The sequence below is a fragment of the Phoenix dactylifera genome, chromosome 3 (assembly GCF_051530095.1).
Source record: "Phoenix dactylifera cultivar Ajwa chromosome 3, Ajwa_hap1_PhDact_Kaust_v1.1, whole genome shotgun sequence".
NCBI lineage: Eukaryota > Viridiplantae > Streptophyta > Magnoliopsida > Arecales > Arecaceae > Phoenix > Phoenix dactylifera.
In genome coordinates, this window is record NC_143192.1 from 8,566,203 (window position 1) to 8,588,622 (window position 22,420).

General features: G+C 38.0%; 2 protein-coding genes across 5 annotated transcripts; one reads left to right on the forward strand and one right to left on the reverse strand.

The window, feature by feature from the left end:
- Positions 1 to 1,175, reverse strand: LOC148714225 (uncharacterized). The gene is made up of 3 exons (XM_088717666.1): positions 837 to 1,175; positions 620 to 727; positions 1 to 513 (listed from the first exon to the last, which is right to left on the reverse strand). Exons 1-3 carry the CDS (start codon positions 903 to 905, stop codon positions 151 to 153), a joined length of 540 nt encoding a protein of 179 aa, XP_088573792.1. The 5' UTR covers positions 906 to 1,175; the 3' UTR covers positions 1 to 150.
- A 9,619-nt stretch (positions 1,176 to 10,794) lies between these two features.
- LOC103712144 (MLO-like protein 6) lies at positions 10,795 to 17,599 on the forward strand. 4 transcript variants are annotated; one of them, XM_088717668.1, is made up of 14 exons: positions 10,797 to 11,078; positions 11,199 to 11,256; positions 11,378 to 11,634; positions 12,644 to 12,920; positions 13,026 to 13,114; positions 13,273 to 13,347; positions 13,425 to 13,519; positions 14,893 to 14,942; positions 15,022 to 15,062; positions 15,481 to 15,654; positions 15,809 to 15,844; positions 16,056 to 16,123; positions 16,653 to 16,700; positions 16,785 to 16,924. In XM_088717668.1, the coding sequence occupies exons 1-13, from the start codon at positions 10,950 to 10,952 to the stop codon at positions 16,693 to 16,695; spliced, it is 1,392 nt and encodes a 463-aa protein (XP_088573794.1). In that variant the 5' UTR covers positions 10,797 to 10,949; the 3' UTR covers positions 16,696 to 16,700; positions 16,785 to 16,924. The 4 variants fall into 4 exon arrangements, with proteins under 4 accessions (XP_089785554.1, XP_089785553.1, XP_088573794.1 ...); XM_088717667.2 differs by having other exon boundaries at positions 10,835 to 11,078; positions 16,640 to 16,700; positions 16,785 to 17,599; XM_089929427.1 differs by lacking the exon at positions 16,056 to 16,123 and having other exon boundaries at positions 10,796 to 11,078; positions 16,640 to 16,700; positions 16,785 to 16,886.
- Positions 17,600 to 22,420: the final 4,821 nt, after the last annotated feature.

The following is a 22,420-nucleotide window of genomic DNA, read 5'->3' on the forward strand; positions in this document are numbered from 1 at the left end:
TTACGCAAAAGTCATTTTAAATGTCATTCAAAATTGGCATCAACATGTCCTGAATCCATCAAAATCAAAGTCTAAAAATATGTCATAAAGATCAACAGAGATTTCATTCCTCCTAGGAATGCAAAGACCTATCATCTAAGGCAAAAACAATTATAATGAAGCATGATCAGCAGAACCAGAATCACCATTACTCCCCCGATCTGCATGCCTTGGTCCAAAGCCAATCTCTTCTCTCATCTTTTGAAGAACCTTCTCTTGCCATTTTTTCTTTTCCTGCTCAAGAATACGTAGAAGGTCTTCATGAGTGTACAGCTCTGGAGCTTGACTTGTAGAGGTGGAAGCAGATGATGATTGCCCAATAATTCCAGTGAGATCCTCTAGGGGACTAAAGCCATAGACATGGCCATGAGTTGGGACACCAGTTGCCTCAAACCACAAGTCATAATCACGTGGAGGAGCATCTGAGGTGGAGGCATCACCATATTTTTTGGAGTATTCAGCTGAATACTTTGCCTGCCAGTTGATTTAAAAGAAGAGAAAAACATTATGGTGGATCAAACAAGAGATAAACATGAGCAAGCTCAATAATATTTATGAATCATAAAAAAATTATACTTACCATGACAGCTTCACTTCTCTTATCTACATATCCTCCCATGCCTTGCTTTGTCTTATGCGTCCGATTAAAAGATTCAACTATTGTTGGCTCCCTGCCTAACTTTAATTTCTACAAAAGAGAAAAGAAAAAATTCATTAACATATAATGGGCTAATTTAAGATGACTGAACAATAATATAAAAATTATTATAGAAATCTAATTGAATAAAGATATGTACCAATCGTTCGTCATGATTGACAAATGTGATTGATCCTCCACAGTGTTTAGAGATGCTACCGTTCTTCATGGTGTTTCTATTATTTTTGTTGGCTTCTGATTTCTTCTTCCATTTTGGGGAGATCCAAATATCAATTAGCTTATTCCAATTTTCTCTAGAGATCCAATTAGGGGGTTTATCACGGGCTTTGTTTAAATCTCCTTTTGCTTCCAGAAGCTTTTGGCTTCTGACCTTCCCTAATGAGGTTGTCAATCGTCGCTGACAATGCTTGTTCCAAACTTCATGCACATGATGCAATTGTCCTGGAAGAATTGTGTGTATCTCCTAACAATATATAGATCGTAAAAACACGAAAGGCAAGATCGTAAAAAATGTAAAAGAAACAAAAACTGGTATGATATTTATGAAGATGAGAAGTTATCATAAGCATGACAAAAATAAGTCATTCAATCTTGTCCCAGCATCATTGACATTAAGAAGGCATTCAATCTTTACAAAAAGCTGAACATAAGGAATTAACCTTTACAAGTTATCTGTTCATTCATCTAATACCAGCAATATTCAAAAAGCATTTAATCTTTACAAAGACAAGGAATACAAGTCAAATCATCCAAATTTACATATGGAATACTATCTGCTTCACATAGAACAAATGTGAATATACATGATCGCCTCTGATGCTAGGAAAGCATGGTACTTCTTAGCAAGCTTTTGGACCAGCTTCTTGATTGCACACTGGAAATAACTCACAACCATGAAGCAACACCACTTTCCACCACTTTCCATTATTCCTTGCAGATGAACAATGATTGTAAAAATGAATAACATGACGAAAAAATTAAAATCCATGAACTTTACATAATCCCAACCCATCAACCCTCAAAATTACAACAATAATCAGTGAAGCAGTCTAAATATATGCAAACCATTGGTAGGACTAACAAATGTGTCAGAATAAAAATGCATAATATTAAGGAGCTCCTCAAGTACAACATTATTTTTGTCTATTTTAGCAACAGTAAATTCGACACAGTGCCCGTATCATGATTTACCCAACCAAGTGATGTGTCCAAGTATCATAATAAAAGCAGCTACTCAGATATATCAAAGTTTCTTTCGTCTATTTTAGCAAAAAAAAAAAAATCCCTCCTCTCTTTCTCTGTCTCCCGTCTCCACCCAAAACAAAACCACTGTCCCCACTCCCCACTCTCCCACTGTTCCGAGCTGTCTCGCTGCCCCACCACCTCTCTCTCTCTCTCTCTTTCTCTCTCCGGGCTTGGGCAAAATCTACCGGGATCGAGCTTGAAGAGGAGGAGGAGGAGGAGAAAACTCTTACCGGTGACTGTGAGTCGGTGACCGGAGCCGCGGAGGTTGCCGTTCGGGGGAGAAGGACGCGAAGAGCCGCCGGCCGGTCGTTGAAGAGGCGACGACACCGAGAGGAGGCGGCTATCAGGCTCTCAGCGAGGGAAAAGGGGGGGCGGGGGCGGCGGCGGCGGCGGCTCTCAGCGAGGGAGGGGGGCCAGCGGCGGCGGCTCTCAGCGAGGGAGGGGAGGCAGCGGCGGCTCTCAGCGAGGGAGGGGGGGTGCGGCGGCGGCTCTCAGCGAGGGGGTGCGGCGGCGGCTCTCAGCGAGGGAGGGCGGCGACGGCTCTCAGCGAGGGAGGGCGGCGACGGCTCTCAGCGAGGGAGGGGGGCCGGCGGCGGCGGCTCTCAGCGAGGGAGGGGAGGCAGCGGCGGCTCTCAGCGAGGGAGGGGGGGTGCGGCGGCGGCTCTCAGCGAGGGGGTGCGGCGACGGCTCTCAGCGAGGGAGGGCGGCGACGGCTCTCAGCGAGGGAGGGGGGGTGAGGGAGTGGGGGGGGGGGGGGCGGCGGCTGCTCTCAGCGAGGGACGGGAAGGGAAGGGAAGGGAAAGGTTAGGGTTTTGGTATTTAAGTCGGTTTGCAAGCCAAATTGTATATAGGCTGATTTGGGCTAAATCGTGATTTGGGCTAAATCGGTTTGCAAGCCAAATTTCATATCAAATTTTTTTTTTATTTATAAGGCTGATTGGATGGGACTTGCAAGGCAAAAATATTTTTGAACTATAAAGTATGGTAAAAAAATTCTATAAAGCAGGAAACTTGCAATAGGGGTGCAAATGGGTCATGGCCGACACCATGAGATTTTAAAATGAGAAGAAGAAATTTGAGTTTTATAGAGAGCGATTGGAATTTGGATTATCGAAGAAATTTGGGGGGAACGGCGGGCACACTTAGTTTCATTTTGGATATTCCTCCTTTTATTTTTTCTTTTAATTTAGGTTTACTCAAAAATAATATTTTTAATATTTTTGGAATTAAAAATTAAATTTGGTGACAGAAATTTTTGTCAATAATCTGTTACTGCCAAAAATAATCTTTTAAAAATTTATAAATACTAGGGTTACTATATTTGTGACGGCTGCATTTGTCACTGTCTGGTTGCAATTTTGGTTATCATATTGCTGACAGATACCCCGTCACTATGATGGTCACTAAGGTTTGGCGCCCATCCTACCCGCGCATTCTATGACCGGTCTGTCACTAAACGGTCACTAAGTTTACACCACGGTGACCAAATTTCTGTCGGTCACTAATCCGTCACAAATAGTAACTGATAACGGTCCGTCACTAATTTTCCGTCACTATACGCGTGTTTTCTGGTAGTGATCGATCATGCATTAACAGTATAATGTGCATCATTAAGGAGTTACCCTAAGAGATCAAGTCTTGCAAATCCCTTCTCAAATGATATATTACAGATGACATGCAGAACATTATAGACTACCACTCAAAAACTTCTTTTCTACATACACATTTTCTTAGAGCCTTTTGAACATCCGCCTTGAAGGCAAGGCCATCAACCTTCAGTCTCAAAGACAAACGGGGAGAGAGAGAGAGAGAGAGAGAGAGAGAGAGAGAGAGAGAGGTGCTAAAACCATCTTAAATATAGATATAATGTGTGGTGTATGAATTTGGCGGGGGAAAAATCTTGGTTATTTATACTTCCATACCTACTAGATATCAAACTTCCATCTCCGCAGGCTTTGTACTCTCGATATGTCATCTTATATATGATGTTGTTATTATATTAATGACTTGTTGGCTGAAAATTCTCTAGGATTCGTGAATTGAGCTATCCATTTAAGCATAATCCTATATCAACCAAATACCATTCAGTTCAAATCCTGGGGAAAGAAATAAAAAAAAATCTTCATAATTTTTTTTCTTTTCTGCGGTTCAAAGACTAAAATTTGACACTACAAGAAAAACAAGATTTGGCGACGCTTTTTAAGGCTTTTACCGACGCTTATAAGCGTCGGTCTATTTTCTTTTGACGCTTTTAAAAGCGTCGCCAAAGCGTCGATCGGCTATGTCAGAGTGGAAAAAAGCGTCGGTAAAATCGACTTTTCCTGTAGTGTGAATTAGATTTGGACTATTTTTTTTTTAAAAAATACAAGTTAGATGAATTAACAAGCTACATTTCTATAAAATTTTTAACTCTCATAGGAATATTCAAATAGGATTTGATAAAAATTCTTGACATATTAAAAATCATAGTGCTGCCTTCCCAATCATCATTATATGCCGACACCTATAATTATTATCCTTCCAACGAGGGATGGTGCGAGCGTGTGAGGCAAAAACGACGCAGGATTGTCAGCAACTTGGCCGGCTCAAGATGCTGCTATCCCGCTAAATCGAGTTCCAGCTCTCTCTTTTTTTTTACGAGTACTTTATACAATGCGTGTACGAATACACTCAATAAAAAAAAAAAAAAAACCAGCTTGTAGAGTGCTTGTGGCAACTCTTTCTCTTCTGACCACAGAATGTACCATGAGTGGTAGGCCGCGTAGGCAGTCACCTAGTCGGCCGCTCCGTAGGCTTCTCTGTATATATGCTTGGCCTGGAAGGCCACCCCATCATCACATCATTCTTTGGCCCGGATCAGGAGATGGTCCGTGCTCTCGCCCCTCGGTCCCCTCAATTTGACAAATAGAGTGATTTAAGATGCTGGAAAAATGAGTTCCCCCTCATTTTTCCCGCATCTTAAACCACTCTGTTTGCCAAACTCCGTTCTCTTCATCAACTTCTTCACCCTATTAACAAGAAATTGAATAGAAGAAAACTAGTTATATAACCATATTGCGTAACAACAGATTGGTCCCCAGATCGTTTTCCTCTTCCAGTTGAATAGGAAAAAAAAAGCAGCATAAACCATACAAAACCGTGCTCAATGTCATAGACAGAATGGCTTTGAACTGCTTCAGAGATCATATGCTGGGACTTTTATTAGCTGCTAAGTTTGGTCATTCTAGTTTGGTTTTCCTATTGCTTTTAGTGAACGACACATAGTTTAAAAAATAATTAACTTGATCTTCTACATCATTATACAATTTCCACCCTTGGAACTGCCTTTTCTATTTGCTGTCGTTGGAAGAATGGCATTAAACTTTCACCATGGAGAAGATCGAGAATCCCTGGATGCATTTTTTTTTTTTTTTTTACTTTTTACGGCAAGGGGAAAGCAATATGCTGGCCAGTTTGCGATTAAGCCAATTTGGGCATAAATTAGGTTCCTTTCATTTAATTTCTTTTTTAAAGGCGCTTTAAGATGCGCGAGAGCGTGCGAGAGCGGCGCTTTAAGATGCGGAAAAAGCAAGCTGGTACTCGATGGGTCCGGGTAGCGAAGACCTAAACTCCAACAAATGCTAGGAACTTGTTAGAGCAATCCAATTGGATTCATTTGTTGGGAACCACTTGGATATGGTCCATGCTAGCCTAACACCCCTCCAACTCAAATTCTATGAGAAAAAAAAAAACTCTTTAATATAGGAATAAAGCTAGGCAAGCTAGGAGGCTCGATTTCTACAAGATATTAATATAGGAATACCCAAATAAGCTCTAAAAAGATTGATGTGCCAGTTTCAGCATAAAAAGTTAAAATCACATAAGTTATCGAACTAAATATCACAACCTATGAATCACTTAATTGAATATTTTAAGATATAGGCACGAGGCATTAGAAGGGTTAAGATGGCGGTTTAGTTGCTGACTTTTTATTCCTTTTATTTATTTGTTTGGGAGAGAAAGGAAGGTAGAGTTAGCCACATTATTATTATTTTTAGGGCCAAATTTCTAGAGCATCGTCCATAAAATTGAACCCAAAATCTTAAGAAATATGGATAGTAACAAGTGGAGCAAGCCCTGGTTTACACAAGTTGAGCTAAAACTTTATTGTAAAAACATGTGGTTTTAATAGCTTGATGGTTGTTATGCCTTTATTTCCTTCAAACCTTTTAAGATAATGCTCAAAGAAATTTTAAAAATCCCTAAAAAACTAAAAAAAAATGATTGTTACAAAAAAAGGCATCAATTACAAAGAATAAACATAGGAGCTTTCAAAACCTCCTATAGGAAGAGTTTTTTTTAATAAAAATAAAATGAATATTTCTTTCTCTCCTTTAGCAATACAAACAAGAGAAAATAATAATTTCTATTCAACGTGCTCAACTCGAATCTCTTAAATAAAATAATAAATAATAAGAATATTTGAAAGTAGGTTTCTAAGCCCTGTACTATTGGAAATCCATTGCTTGTCCTCTATGTACTAGGATTATATTCCTAATTTATCTTTGTTTCTTATTCCAATACTAGTTGGAATAGTTTATCTTTTAGTATTAGTCCACTTTAATTAGGTTGAGCCTTAGGCCTAATATATTTGAGTTTGTTTTTTAGTTGGAGTGAGATACTGATATTTTTATCTTACAGTGGGAGAGAGATTATAGTTTTATAACTAGGGGGAGAAAGTTATGTGAAGATTTGAGAAAAGTTTGATGAGACATCTTTTGTGGTAAGGGAGAGAATTCTTTTGATATATGGAGCCTCTTTTATGAGGCATCTTTAAAAGAGGGAGCCAAACTTATTGTTTCATCTTTTATTTTCTTTTAAATAAATTTATTTTCTTTTAAATATATTTATTTTTTTTTAACTAGATTTATTTTCTCTCCCTTTTTTTCTTCCACTATTATTTTCTTCTCACAATTCTCTGCAAATTTCTTTTGTTTGATGTTTGTTTTGAATCCTAGGTGGCAAGGTTGATCTACTTTGGATGGTATGTCATTCTACATTTACTTCCATTAGTTTCTAATGATCCACATTATAAAAATAAAAGTACACATAGGAGCTCATGAAACCTCTTATAAGAGGTTTTTTATAAACATAAAATAAGTATTCCTTTCTTTCCATTAGCAATCCGATCAGGAGGAAAGAAAGATTTCTCTTCAACCTGCTCAATTCGAATCTCTCGAATAAAATAATAAATAATAAGAATATTAGAATATAGGGCAATAAACCTTTTACTTCCATTAGTTTCTAACGATCTACAAATTAAGGTATATCATAGTCAAAAAGTAGAGTCTATGCTTGTTTCTTTCACTCTCTACTTAAGATTTTTTGTAGTTAGAAAGTAAAACTAATGCTCTTTACTTTCTCTCTCTCTATTTCCTTCTATTGGTGTTCAGCTGTATAGAAAGAAGAGTTTATGCTATTTGCCCTTTGCTCTTTATCTAAATCCAATTCTTCTTCTAACTAAAAAAAGAAGAAGCTACAAATTTTCTACTATTTTACTGAGATTTGCTCTTTTTATTCGAGTCAGCTTTTTTTTAAAGTTAGAATAGAATAAATTTTTTTCGATTTTTGAGCTAGAGAAATTCGGTCAAAATCGAGCCGAATTCCTATCCTAATTGAAAGAGGATATAAATTTAAATAATAATAATAATAATAATAATAATAATAATAATAATAATAATAATAATAATATTTTGGGTAAAAGCTAGAACTTGACTTTCGATCAACTTTACTTTCAGTTGCAATATCAAATTCTTTTCTGATTAGAGTTTATAGCTTCCCAAAAGTTCGGTATTCAATTGAGTCCTGATATGGGGAATCTTACTTCTGAAGCTTGTCCAAACCTACTCGAGTAGCTAAAGTAGTCCGCATCGAAGCCGGTGATCCTGCTATATCAATTAAAGGTCAATGGAAGATCAACTTCAAATTGATTCCAAGCCATCTTTTAAGTCTCTTGCCACCTATAGACACGTGAATGTGGAGGCATTGCTAATTTCTTTTGCCACCGTCATCCTCCTCCAAGAAGTCTAACAATGACAGCAAGAAACTTGTTCTACTACAAAAATTAAGCTTATAAAACATTCGTGCTGCTGCAACTCCCTAGCCAACAAACAAAGAATGAAGACACGATTTATTGAGTCTTCTATTGAATCACAAAAGAAACGTGACTCTAGGATAGTCTAATCTTTTTTCTTTTTGTGTGTGTGTGTGTGTGTTATATACTCACTCTGTTTGGAGCAAAATATCTTGATTTTCTCTGCAGTTTGTAGCCTTAATTATTTTGAAGAACTTGAGCACAAAGAAAAAACATTCAAAGATAATGGATAATTGATAAATTTTTAGATTTAAATATTGTAATATTATGGTTAGTTGATAAATATTATAGATAAACTAAATTATATTTTGATAAACAGTGATAGTGATTAAAACAGTCATTATGATCAGTAATACAGTTGTGGCATGCACCCCCTCTCTTCTTTTTTTTTTTTTATAATATTTTGTGACCAATAAGATGTATTATATGTACTAGAAGCATCAAACTGATAATTATCATAAAATCATCGCTGGAGTGGGATTTTTTTTTTTTTTTTGGCCTAGGTTCCTCAGTCAATTGTACATCAGTTTAGACCATCAGTATCATCAAAAGTCAATGATATATACGTTGCACATTAAGCTTTGACAAAAAAGTACCCCAATTAATCCAACTTTGCATGAAAGTCCAAGTTCACAGAAGTCACAAGACACAGAATATCTCAACTCCCACAGAAAAAAAGCAAAAAATAAGAAATGGAAGGGTCAAGAGTCATATTTCCTGGGTCATACGTTATAGTAATTGTCACTGCTGACGAGTCTTGGGCATCCTGACGTAGGACGGAGTCGTACGAAAGGTATGAAAGAAGGATTCACCTTTTTTCAGGCGAATCCATTGTTGGATCATTGAATCGTCACTTTGATATCGGTGTAAATAGTGAAAGAAAAAAATTTGGATGCTTTGAGATTTGCGCATAATATGATCTAATGATCGATGTCACAAAAAAAAAGCAATTATTCTTTTCGTGCAAAAGATCCAACAGTCAACATATTCGCCTCTATTGTTCTGAGTTACCGAAAGATCCAAAAACTCTTAAAATTTTGGACGCCTCCTGATGTTAAGTAAGACCAAGTCCCATCCAAACTTTAAAAAAGCATTTTTAGGCGGTAGAAGGCTTCTTTATCGTGCGTAATGATGCATTGATCGCTATCAGAAATGGATGACTAAAGAGTGATTGAGGCAAGATTTTGAAGTTTTAGCTGCATGACACTAAGCAATCAATCTCCTGTCATCTTGCTTGCATTATTAAACAAGCTGACTATAAAGCTTGAAGAAGTTTGATTCTTGACAAATCAAGTTTGAATTGGCAAAACAGGCTCAAGATTAATTTCAAATGGACCCTAAATTTGATCAATTTGATTAGGCTTGACTCAATGAGACTCGGATATATTTATAATTTATATATTATATTATAGAGATAATGGGCTGTTGTATTAAAGCTGTAATGAATATATTTTATTTGTTCTTTCAATTAAATAAATATTAGTACAGAGTTGAACCAAAGCTGAAATCAAGCTTGAATCATGATATAATTTAAGCTTGAACTAAGCTTGATTAAAGCTCAAGTTCATTTTAGGTCAATTTAGCATGATCAAGTTGCCCAATCAGGCTCGTGCTCGACTTAGTTTGACATAAATGCTCGAAATAACCATGAACAAATTGATTTACAACTCAGGCTCAAAACTAATGTGAAATTAACCTTGATCAAATTCAAGCTCAATAAAGATAGGCCAGGTTCCAGTTGCATCACCACACCCATCCACAACATCTATTAATCAATTATACCTAATTTTCTTTGGACAAAAAAAAAGGCTTATCCCATAACTTAGGTTTGGTTCTATGAAATAATTAAAATTCAGTCGCTGTTTAATAAGTGAAAGTCTTTCCTATTCTTTAACAAAATTCATTTGTGAAACGATAGTCAACACTCTCATCATGGCAATAGATATTCGCGAACTAAGAAAAGCCAACAAGCCCTCTACAACTTGACTACGTGGCACTTCCTGCCTCCTTTGTTACCGAGCTGCTGTAGAAAGTCAGAGCTGTACAAATCTGTACCTAAAAGAATGAGGGGGACCGTATGTGAATGTGCTTGTGTGTGAATGGGAAGAATAATCATCTACCATTTTGCCGTGAGAAGTTGTGGTTTGAAGGGCAAGAAAAGAACCAATATTAGAACTAGACTACGCACACGAACAAATTAAAGAAGAAAAAGACAAGTTTGGATATAACCTCTCCTAAAAGGATGACACCTGACAGGCTTTTGACCATCATCCATTTAAACTAAAAAATCTCTAAGAACTCGTTTGGTGCATAAAAATAATTTTTTCTCGCTGAAATACTTTTCCTGTGATGTCAATGCCTATGCAAGAAAGTAACTTTTTTGTGTTCGTAAAATAGGGTATATTTAGTTATGTATTTACTTTTCTAAAAAAATTGTATAAAATACTTATTATGCTCTTAATAAAAAAAAATACACCATTCTATTTAAAAATATAAGAATATTTTTTCAAAGATTTATTCTAATTTTCAGTTTATAGAAGTTGGAGTTTTTATGTCCCATATTTGTTTTTTTTTTTCCCTCAATGTGAGGTATGTTTTTATTACTTTTCCATTGTTCATACTTCTCCCGCCGCTTCCTGCGAACGGGACAAAGTCCCGAACAAATCTATCAAGCGTAACGACTGACGCGTTATCTACAAAAGTCGACCGAAGTATGAACAAACCAACCATGACCGCTGCTGCTTCCTCTCGACATCTCTCTCGAAGGTCTTCGACCGTCCCAAGTTACTACTACTACTTATATCTCTCCTCTCTTTTATTTCAAAAGCTCCACTTCTCCATACTTTCTCTACCTTCAATCCCAAGGAGTAAAGCATGGCGGGGGGTGGAGGAGCCAACGACCGATCCTTGGAGGAGACACCGACATGGGCTGTGGCTGCGGTTTGCTTCGTCCTGGTTATCATCTCCATCTTCATCGAGCATGGCATCCACCTCATCGGCAAGGCAAGTTTGTTTCAATCTGCATGCATATATTACTTCGCATATATATAGACTGTGAATATCTCAATCAAACCTTCTCCATATCCACTTGGTGTAAACAATATACTGAATGCCATGTTGCAGTGGTTGAAGAAGCGTCACCAGCGGGCACTCTACGAGGCTCTAGAGAAGATCAAATCCGGTATGTTGTCGTCCAGTGATTACTATTCTATCCATGCTATCGTTGCCAAAACACCATTGCATCCATAAAAGATACGTATTTGAGAGGAATAACATGGATCGGTTTGCTTCTTTGGAGATAGAGCTGATGCTGATGGGGTTCATATCCTTGATCTTGACCGTTAGCCAAGGCCTCATATCCAAAACATGCGTGCCCAAAAGCGTGGGTAATTCATGGCACCCATGTAAACCAGAAGACGAGGCTGCCACCACCGGCACCGGAGATGATGACTCCGAAGATCTTCATGGGACCACCGGCCGGAGACTGCTGCATACTGAATCATCTACCATTTTCCGACGCATTTTAGCCGGAGGGGGGAACGACGAGTGCGCAGCCCAGGTTGTAGAACTATTTATTCCTGTTTTTCTCAATGCCCATCATTTTTATCCTTAGTGCATATTATCTATAATCTTATCAACAATAGCACCAATATTACCATTGGTTACTACGTAATATACATGTGACAAAAGCATAGCTATGCATATTATTGTCTATATATAATCTAATCTGACAATAGCACCAATATTATTACCACAAATAGATAATATACTGCGTTGTTATTTGTTATCATGTTGGATTATATCATGGTACTATACTTGAATGCTTTAATTAATTATTCTTATTGTGTATAACATGCCGGATTATATCCTAGACCCACTGATCTGATCCAATGACCTACACTATTGGAAGTTTAGAACCCTTTGGAAGATTAGAGAGGCTTGGTCATTGCCAACTAGGCCAGTCAACCGTAGGGGAAATTCCTGCATGGATTTGTAGGACCAGTGTTAAAGTTAAGAAAACAAAATCCTCATGGAACCCTCCCAGGCCAGGAGACACGGAGGAGGAAACGAGAAACGTTTGGGATAGGGAATAGAAAGTCTTGATCCCCGAGGATCCCTTTTCACACGGAGAGGGGAGGAGAGGCGGAGCGAGAGGCGCCGGAACCAGTCCGCCGTCATATTTATTACGGTTGGGAGGAAGAAGACGGCGTGCTTTCCGGTGCCCCGGCAGGATAGATGGGACGGGTGAAGGACCCGTTCAGCGCGAGCGGAGCCAGTCGTAGCGAGGGAGTTGCTTAAGGTGGTCCGGCGGAGGAGAGCAATCGTCGAGCGGGCTGCGGCCGTGGGGAGCGTGACTCTCGCGCACTCTCCTTCCAAGACGTCGGGTTTCCGTTCTTTTGCGTTGGATCGTTGGAATGCATAAATTTTGTTCATGAGAAAGTCGATGTTAAACACACTGCTTGGATTTATCATTTAGATGTTCAAAAGGACATAAATTTTTACCAATAAGATTTGTAACTTGCAATGTTTTTGCTATACGAATCCGGCATGACCTTTCAAATTTGCAGGATAAAGTTCCATTCATTTCCTCCGAGGGTATCCACCAGCTCCACATATTTATTTTCGTCTTGGCCGTCTCCCATGTACTCTACTGCATAATTACAATGGCTTTAGGCAGACTAAAGGCAAGGAGATGTTTAATTGTCATAATAATTTCTTCGAGTCATATATTTATGGCAGAAAGGAATGCAATAGTTAATGTTTACGGGGTGCCTATGAAACAGATGAGAAGCTGGAAAGGCTGGGAATTGGAAACTAAAACAATTGAATACCAATTTTCACATGGTAGGTTCAAATATGAATCAGCTAATCAATCAAAATTAAGCATGTATATTATGTGTGCACCAATGAATTGATGAGTGCAATATTGTTGTGGAAATGGTTTGGTAGATCCTGACAGGTTTAGATTTGCAAGAGATACATCTTTCGGTCGTCGGCATTTAGACTTCTGGAGCAAATCGCCCATTCTCATTTGGATTGTAAGGATCATTTCTTCAGAAATCAGCGTATTGTTGTCTTATTGAATTCACACTTACTATATCATAATTATGAGAAATAGCTAGCCAAGGAACCACTGAAAATTAAAGAGTTTTTTATTTCCATTTTGTCAAACAAGGATTTTTTTTTTCCTGAGCAGGTATGCTTCTTCAGACAGTTTCTGAGATCAGTTCCTAAAGTTGACTACTTGACGCTACGACATGGCTTCATAATGGTAAGTCATTGCTAGATTTCTTATTAACTACAAAGAAATAAACTTGATCACTGAGCTGAAAACTTACATCCTTTCAGGCTCATTTGGCTCCCCAAAGCTCGACAAAGTTTAACTTTCAGAAATATATAAAGAGATCACTTGAAGAAGATTTCAAAGTTGTTGTTGGGATAAGGTATACTGATCATTTATATACGCAACGATGCTATTATTTAAGGTTTTAGTAACCTGGTTCCTAGTAGAACTACTTCATCAGGATGTATAGGATCATTGATGGTGAAAATGGAGGATAACCCACCTAAATGACAGATGCCATGATGGCCTCAATGGCTCCATGTGTTCTACAAAAATTTCACCTGTATCACCGTACATAGCTGCCGCGTATCAACTGAAATGAATTTCAGATCATTGAACTCGTAATAACTTACTAGCTTATACCATATCTACTTACTACTAAACCTGCACATGTAACATATGTTTACAATTTCCCTCGAATAAATAAATAAATATAAAAATTAATAATCAACCCATTGATGCACTATCTAAATTGAAAATCCAAGCTATTGCAATTTATCTATACAAAAAACCCTTAGCAACCAAAATTCATGTATTTTTATGTCCTCTAACATAAACATCAAATGGATGGGAAAATGAACAGTTCTAATGATATGATCCCATGTTTTACCATGACCTAATAATTAAAACCTAGTGAAGTTAAAATTATTTATGCCTTAAGATGTGAAAATCATGATCAATGAAATGGATATTCAATTTATCATATAGTTTAGCATGCTAGTGCATTTGATGCTAATTCATTTTCGTACCAACTTGATTCATAGGTTGAAGACAACTAAAATAGTTAAATTTTGTTTTCTTGGCATTTTACATATTATAGATTAACTTCAACAAGGTTATTAGTATTTTAAAATATGCTTATTTTTATAGAATAATAGCGAGAGTGAGACCTAGTTGAGCTAACCTTGAAACTTGTCCGCCGTATAAGCCCAAGGAGTAAGATGCCAACTGGCACGCTAAAGCTTCAAAATCAATTTATTATGTTTACCCCTTTTTTTTTTGTTTAACATGACCAAAACATGAAAACAACCTGCTAACACATAGGAGTAAGGCTGTATACTTCTAACTCTTCTTAGACCTACAACAGAAGAAGCCACATGCACTGGACACCCTAAGGCCAGAATAAACACTTACATTCTCACATGATAAGCCCTAGATACATAATCTCTCAAAATGTCTCTAAGATCCCCACGTACATTATGTTAACTGATTGCCTATAATGGACAATAACATGTGTGGTAATATATAAGTATGTTATAAAGATTTAACTAGCGTTTCATCTAAAACATGCTACAAAATGGGATTTGCCTAGGACATGTCCCCTATTAATTTGATATCATTGATTTTCTTTTGTAACAATCAAATTCAATACCTAAGCAACTTTAAAATTTAATCTGCAAATATTATTTTAAGACCATTCTTAAGAGAATCTCTCCCTTGTTCTACTAATGACTTATTTTCTAAAATTTCCAGCCCAACAATATGGTTCTTTGCAGTAATATTTCTGCTACTCAACACTCACGGTATGCAAATTATGCCATTACCTCTTCCTAATATTACCATATGCTTCGGAGATATTTAATGTATATTTTTGTTTGGCAGACTGGCACTCCTATCTGTGGCTACCATTCATCCCTTTGATTGTAAGTTCATGTGACCATATTTTTTGTAAAGTTAACTGCTTTTAATTTAGAAACACATATGCTGTATTTTATAAAACCAGTGAATGTTTGAATTCTTATTCTAGTTGTTGCATAGAAAAGGCCAAAGGAAAAGGGGGGGAAAAAGTTGTCTCAAACCCATGAACAATTAGATATTGAGATCACAGTTCATTACTTGTTTATTGTAAACTAGTTTTTTAATAATCCATTCTTTATGGCTCGAATCTAAGTCTTCTTCTAAAGATTTAAGCACCGAGTGCTCCATGTAAAATAACAAAGATCAGACCACATCTATAATCTTACTCAGATTGTTAGTCAGTAACAAAACAGTTGAAGCTAACTGGCTTAATCTTGTTATCTATCAAGGAGAAAGTAGCTAAGAGAGTAAGAATATTTGCAGATAATTCTCCTAGTGGGAACAAAACTTCAGGTGATAATAACAAAGATGGCGATACGTATTATGGAGCGTGGAGATGTCGTGAAGGGTATCCCTGTTGTCCAGCCCACAGATGATCTCTTCTGGTTCAACCGTCCTGGCCTCCTACTATATCTCATACATTTTGTCCTTTTTCAGGTAATTTTTCTCAAATTGCAACTTAAAAGATGCAGTGCTCCTTTCTTTCTTCCGTCCAATAATCGAAACCTCCAAGAGATGATGTACATACATTTCCACTAGTCAGCAGGAATTGCAGCATGTAATCAACAGTGTTTGCATGTTTTTCTTGCAGAATGCATTTCAACTTGCGTTTTTTGCTTGGAGCTGGGTAAGACAATGATATACCAATTAACCTCTCTCTCTCTCTCTCTCTCTCTCTCTCTCTCTCTCTCTCTCTCTACACACACAGACATGCATGCCCATGCATATAGAAATTCAAACAATCCCTTTTTATACCTCTAAATAACAAATTAAAGTTTCACACAAGCTTTACAACACTATAAAGAAGAAGAGCTCATTCCGATGTAAACCATTTGCAGTCCGAATTTGGCCTCCCTTCATGCTTCCACAAGAATATAGAAGACATCATCATCAGAATCTCCATGGGGTTAGTCTTCCTACTCTATTTCTGATAGCTTTATGGAGTTATTAAAACAACACAGTTATGCATAATTTTTAGAATATGTGAGTGAACTAGCTGATCAATTTGCGCACTTCAATTATTTACTAAAGATTTCTCTAGAAGTAATTGTACAAGAGTGAAGCAGTAAAGTCTAATGAAAAAGCCACTCACACATCGAAAGGCTTTTGCTGAATTTCTTATGGTGAATGGCAAAATGGTTTTCTCATCATACTCTTTCTGTTTTCAGATAAAGAAACAAAATTTTTCATCCTGTAAATTCTTCATTCTAACTTTCATATAGGAAAAAATACAGCATATCAGGTTAACATATACGCAACAAAATAGATCATATATCAATTTCCATTACAATTGTCCAAATGATAGATTTTATCTTTCCTTCTTTTTCTCTTCTGAGAGAGGCCAGGTGATTTTTTATAACCTCATCATTAATTAATCAACAAATTAGCAACTATACAACTCTAACTCTCATTGTTTTATCAGTGTCCTCATACAGGTATTATGTAGCTATGTCACACTACCTCTCTATGCACTGGTAACGCAGGTACATTTCCATACTTAAAGAACATAGAAGAACCTTCAACTGATCAACAATTACTTATCCTATATGGTGTCTCCTTACGTACAGATGGGGTCCAACATGAAGCCTACCATCTTCAGTGAGAGAGTGGCAACTGCTCTAAGGAAATGGCATGATACAGCAAGAAAGCACTTGAAAGAGAGCCGACGGTCTAGCAGTGTGACACCTTTGTCTACAAGTAGGCCAGCAACCCCAACCCATGGCTTATCACCAGTACACCTCTTACGACACTATAGGAGTGAGGTGGACAGCCTCCAAGCTTCCCCGAGGCGATCTACTATAGATGATGAACAGTTTGATCTAGAAGGGACACCATCACTATCCCACCACACAATCAGTGAAGCTTCGTTCCACCACATGCAACAAGGACAAGTAGATGGAGGAAGAGAGATGCAAGTATTGGGTGATATAACAGAGCAGAAACAGCCGCATGACATTGAGTCCAACCAAGGAGCTAGTTATCTTTCTATTGACTTTTCTTTTGATAAGAGACGATCACCGAGTAGCTCTCACATGGTAAAGCTTTAAAGGTCATTTCTTCCATGCGTTATAATTGGCACCAAAGGCATGAGAGCAATGATCAGGTTAATCAGTGTATACACAGTACTTTTGTATTTTGTAACATTTTTGGTGGAAAGATGTTGGTATTCATGGCATAAATTGTCATAAACAATGAAGCAAGGACATAGGATATATACACGTACACGATACAAACACACCGATCTTGAAGAAGTAGGATACACATGGCTGGGATAAATAAATAAATGTAAAAAAGCTGAATTCCTAAACACTATAATAATGTAGGCTTTCAGCAACATAAGAGATGCTGCTAAAAATCATAAAATTGCCACTAAATAATTATCATGACAATTAGCAGCCAAAAAAGAAAAAAAGAATAGCCTTGTGAGCCACCGTATTTGAATTTTTAGCAGCAATATATGTACTATGACTCCACACACAAAAAAAAATGCTTCTGTTAAATAGAATGTGTTTTAGTAGCCACATCGATCTTTTGCCGCTATAGGTCTGCATGATTTTCTAGAGGCAATTGTTTTTTGCTTCTTTATAGAAATAAACTGTTTTGCCACTATAAAAGCCATTGCTATAACCCTATTTTCCTATAGTGAGAGTTTATGTTGCACTACAAAAGCTTATAAAGTTGTCTTTAGTCAATATAACATAAACTTTTATTAAATCTTGGTTTGTTCTTCATCTGCATGCATTTGTATGTACTTGTATTAAATAAAAAAGTGGAAGCAAAACATTAGATATGTGATATGTCATTCATGAAAAAGATTAGTTTTTTTACCTATCCAACCTCCTCAAGATTAGATAATAGCTCCAATTCTCCATCAAATAATCAGCAAATGATAACCATTAAGTCGTTGGTTAGAAAAGAAAGATGGTAGAGGAAATGTTTAACCTAGATTAATCATGCAAGAAGTCAGAGAGAGAGAGAGAGAGAGAGAGTAGATCATGACAACCTGTATCATCTATATTAGTTTTCATGTATGGAGTCTGTACATGAGTATATATAACCTCTGAAATGTACGAAATATGAAGTAACATAGAAATAAAATTATTTCTCTCTTTCTCTCTCTTTTTCCTTTGTTTTTCCTCTTCTTCTTCAAATATTTCAACATAGTATCAAAGCCACTGATCTTGTAACCTACTGCCATCATCTCTTCCGCCTTTGCTATGGTCGTTGTCATCGCTCGCAGATCCTTTGTTTCTCCTGCCTCGTTGGAGGATAGCTGGGGCTCCTGCCTCAGCGGCTTTCAAAGCCCCCCTCTACAAATCTAAGAGAAATCTAGCCATTTGTTTTTCTTCATCTTACTACGATCGGGAAAAGATGCCAACTCTGGCCTATGTAGGTGTTGCAGTCATCCCTCCTGGCTACGCCCTCGTCCGGAGATGAGGAAGTTAAGCTCCTTGAGCACCCACTTCCAGCGCTCCTATTCCTCCATGTCAATGACCTCCTCCTCCACAGCCTCGTCGAGCGAGGACACAATGACTCCACAGGAGATAAGGGAGTTAAGCTCCCTGAGCACCCACTTCTGGTGCTGTTGTTCCTCCATGTCGGGCAAGGATACGCTAGCGCTACCAAAGATGAGGAAGTTAAGCTCCTTGAGCACCCACTTTCGGAGCTCCTGTTCCTCAGTGTTAGGCAAGAACACGCCGGTGCCATCGGAGATGAGAGAGTTAAGCTTCCTGAGCACTCACTTCCGGTGTTCCTATTCTTCCGTGTCAGTGACCTCCTCCTCCACAACCGTGTCGAGCGAGGACACACCGACGCCATCGGAGATGAGGGAGTTAAGCTCCCTAAGCACCCATTTCCAGTGCTCCTATTCCTCCATGCGAGGCAAGGACACGCTGATGCCACCGGAGATGAGGGAGTTAAGCTCCCTGAGCACCCGCTTTTGGTGCTCCTATTCCTCCATCGAGGTGGCGAACGGCGGTGCCCAAGGGAAGCCCTGGAGGTCGGTGGTGGTGGCCATAAAGGCCTCCATCATAGAGGCGTTGTCATTGGTCCACAAGTTTATCTAGGGTGCGGAAGTGCTCGGACTCCGTCACGTCAACAGGATCCGGCTGGTGGGGTAATCGTGGTATCCTCAACTCCGGGACGAGACCAGAGTTGCCCTCGGCTCCTTCATCATCCAGTTCGAGGTCTCTTACTCTTCTTCTATGGTTCTTTCATCTATGAGCATCGTCGAGCTTCGGTTGCATTCTCTCTGAGATCTGTCCTTGCTGCAACTGTCATCTTTTTTGTGTCTTCTCGCTGCCACATCGACAGACATGTTAGTCTATCACGTGAGTCCGACAAATCAGTTTACCATATCAGTTTTTTAGTTGTTATGTCAACTCCTAATCTACTATATTCCCTTTTGAGCTACTATTCAAGCTCTTGATCATCTAGTACGTCAGTTTTTCGATACATTCGTAATACAGTTTTCAAACTTAAGTTAGCACGTATAGTACCATTTTGAGTTTGAGGGGAGATGTTAGAATAATTTTAGGGATCATGTAATAACCTGCATCACTCATAATATTTTTCTTTATCAGCATGATTATGTGTCAACCTATATTAGTTTTCTTGGTTAGTATAATCTTGTTAGAGTGATTTTAGGGATCACATGACAACCTGTATTACCTAAAATATTTTCCATTGTTAGTGAAATCCTATATCAGCATATATTAGTCTTTATACGAATATACATAATCCCTAGATGTACAGAATATATTATGCACATGGGTCAAAGGTAAAAGCTACATAGTTTATACATTTGATAGAATTCCATTCAAACATGAAAATAGGCCTACTTTTCCCTCTCTTAGCCATCCAATCATGATGTTATCTTATTTTATCTATCAAAATAGACCAATAAGAATTGCTTATCGGTGCCATAATTTATTTTTTCCTAAACATGCCTTGGCACATGCCCATAATACTAGTCTTTTCATTAAAAGTTTATATATTATAATATATTTGATAAAATTGGAACAATACATAATCCTTTCTTTTTTGTTTTCTTTTTCTTTGAAGAAATGCAAGAAAAACCAACCAAAGTAAATAATCTAGGCCCTAAACTATGAAGATACATTGCTCAAAACTTGAACCCAAAAAATCGGCCTTTCCCGATGCCTTTTTTCCGACGCTAGGGACAAGCGTCGGAAAAAAAAGGGAATATGCCAGCATTTGCCGACGCTTTAGCTAAGCGTCGGTAATTCTTAAGAACAGCCGACGCTCAGGCGCGTCGTCATAATGTTAAAGAAAAAGCCGACGCTTTTTTAAAAACTGTAGGAATAGACGACGCTTATTAGCGCCGTCGTACGCGGAACCTAAGACGACGCTTATAAGCGTCGTCAAAAGTCAAATTACCAACAAAACCAAGCGGCCGGCCCCCCCTCCTTATTTTGCATCCCGACAGATCGATCAAGCATTCAAGCCCTAGCTCCTCACCTCCTCCTTTCTCTCCGACGACGAGCGACCGGCCCTTGTCCTCTCCGGCGCTGAGCGACGTACGACGGCAAGCTCCTCTCCTCCTCCCTCCTCTCTGGCGCCGAGCGACCGTCCGCATCCTCCTCTCCTCCTTCCTTCTCTGCGGCGCCGACCGGCCGACCCATCTCCCTCTGCCTGAGAAAGAGGTAATTCAAAAGATTTTTAGAGGCAATCCACGCCAATCGACTTGGATTTTAGGGTTCTTTCCTGCATTGATGAATTGAGTAGATAAACTTTCCTTTTAGGGTTTGTGCATGCCAGATTTCTTGTAGCAAGTCAAAATTTTCAGATTTTTTGAGTGAAGTATATGCGGTTCAAGTCGGTTTTTAGGATTTTTCTTATCAGGCTACTTCGGTGTGAAAAAGATTTGTCCTGGTATTTAATGATCATCTGATTATAATTAGCTTCGATGGTCATGAATTCCTGGCACAATTTCTATCATCACAATTTTGGGCTTGATTTGACCAGGTGCTACAGTTTGTGGTGGTCGTATAAGCCAGTGTCAGACCATGATTTCAGTCTTGTATCTATTAATATAAAAGCTTGAGCATCATATATATTTTTTAAACTTGTTTGGAATCAACAATTCTTAGTTGGCCTTTTTCAATCCACTTCATGCTCTGATGTGTTGCCTGTCTCTATGGTGGTTGTCTTCTGCTTGTGTCCTCCAGAACAAAAAAAAAAAGGAAATCCATGCAACATTGCAAGCTTTCTCTTTGCCTCATAAAACCAGGACAAATAAGTAGATTAAAATGTGCATATAGTGAAGGGACTATAGGAGTGCATTAATCATAGTGCTGAACATTTGAGGGACGTGCAAGGAGAGAAAGACTTAGATAGATGTTGAAGGGTTAGAATTCTGGATTAAAAAGACTTTATATGACATATAGAAGTTGTGGAGAGGATTCGATAAAGCTTGTATCAACAAAGAATAAAGATCGCAGTCTGTTGGATCAGGGCATAATCTTATATGTACCTGACTCCGATTCAAATGCTTTTACAAGATCTGAAACTAAAACACAATGTTTAGCATTCCCTGCTCATATATATCTTTTTAATCTCGCCTTCCATCTTTGTCATCCATCCTTTACAACTGCATTTGACTCTTTCTAAAACATGTATAGAGTGAAACAGAGAGAAGATACTCGCTTTCAACGCAAAAACATGAAGTTGGGGACTTATGATGTATTTATTTTGCTTATATTTGTCAAACTTTTTGGTTTGGAACCTTATATATGCATAAACCAAACCCGGTGAGTTGTCCATTCTGTTTTCAGGATCCTTCTTTTGTGATGTTTTGGAGATCTTACACTTGCTTAAAATGTCCTGGGAATGCTTCACTCATGTATGATTGGGGCAGCGCTTGCAATCCCTAATATGATATAAACGCTTAGAACTATGTCAATTTTTATGATATCTCCATATTTATGCACTTATCTCTTTAATTCTTTGACATTTTGTTTTTTGAGGAGAATGGGGAAGGCAGCCATTGGAAAGCCAACTGAACAACAGGTGAAGGTTTATTAAGTGCATATCATTGACTTAAAAATATTTAGTCTGTTGTAAAAATATTTTCAGTCTCCAAGGGGATGTCTAATTCTTTAAAAAACATTCTTTTCATAAATAAAGTTTTAATATTTTCAGCACATCTCCTAAGACCAAATAATGCTGTTGCCCAAGGTGA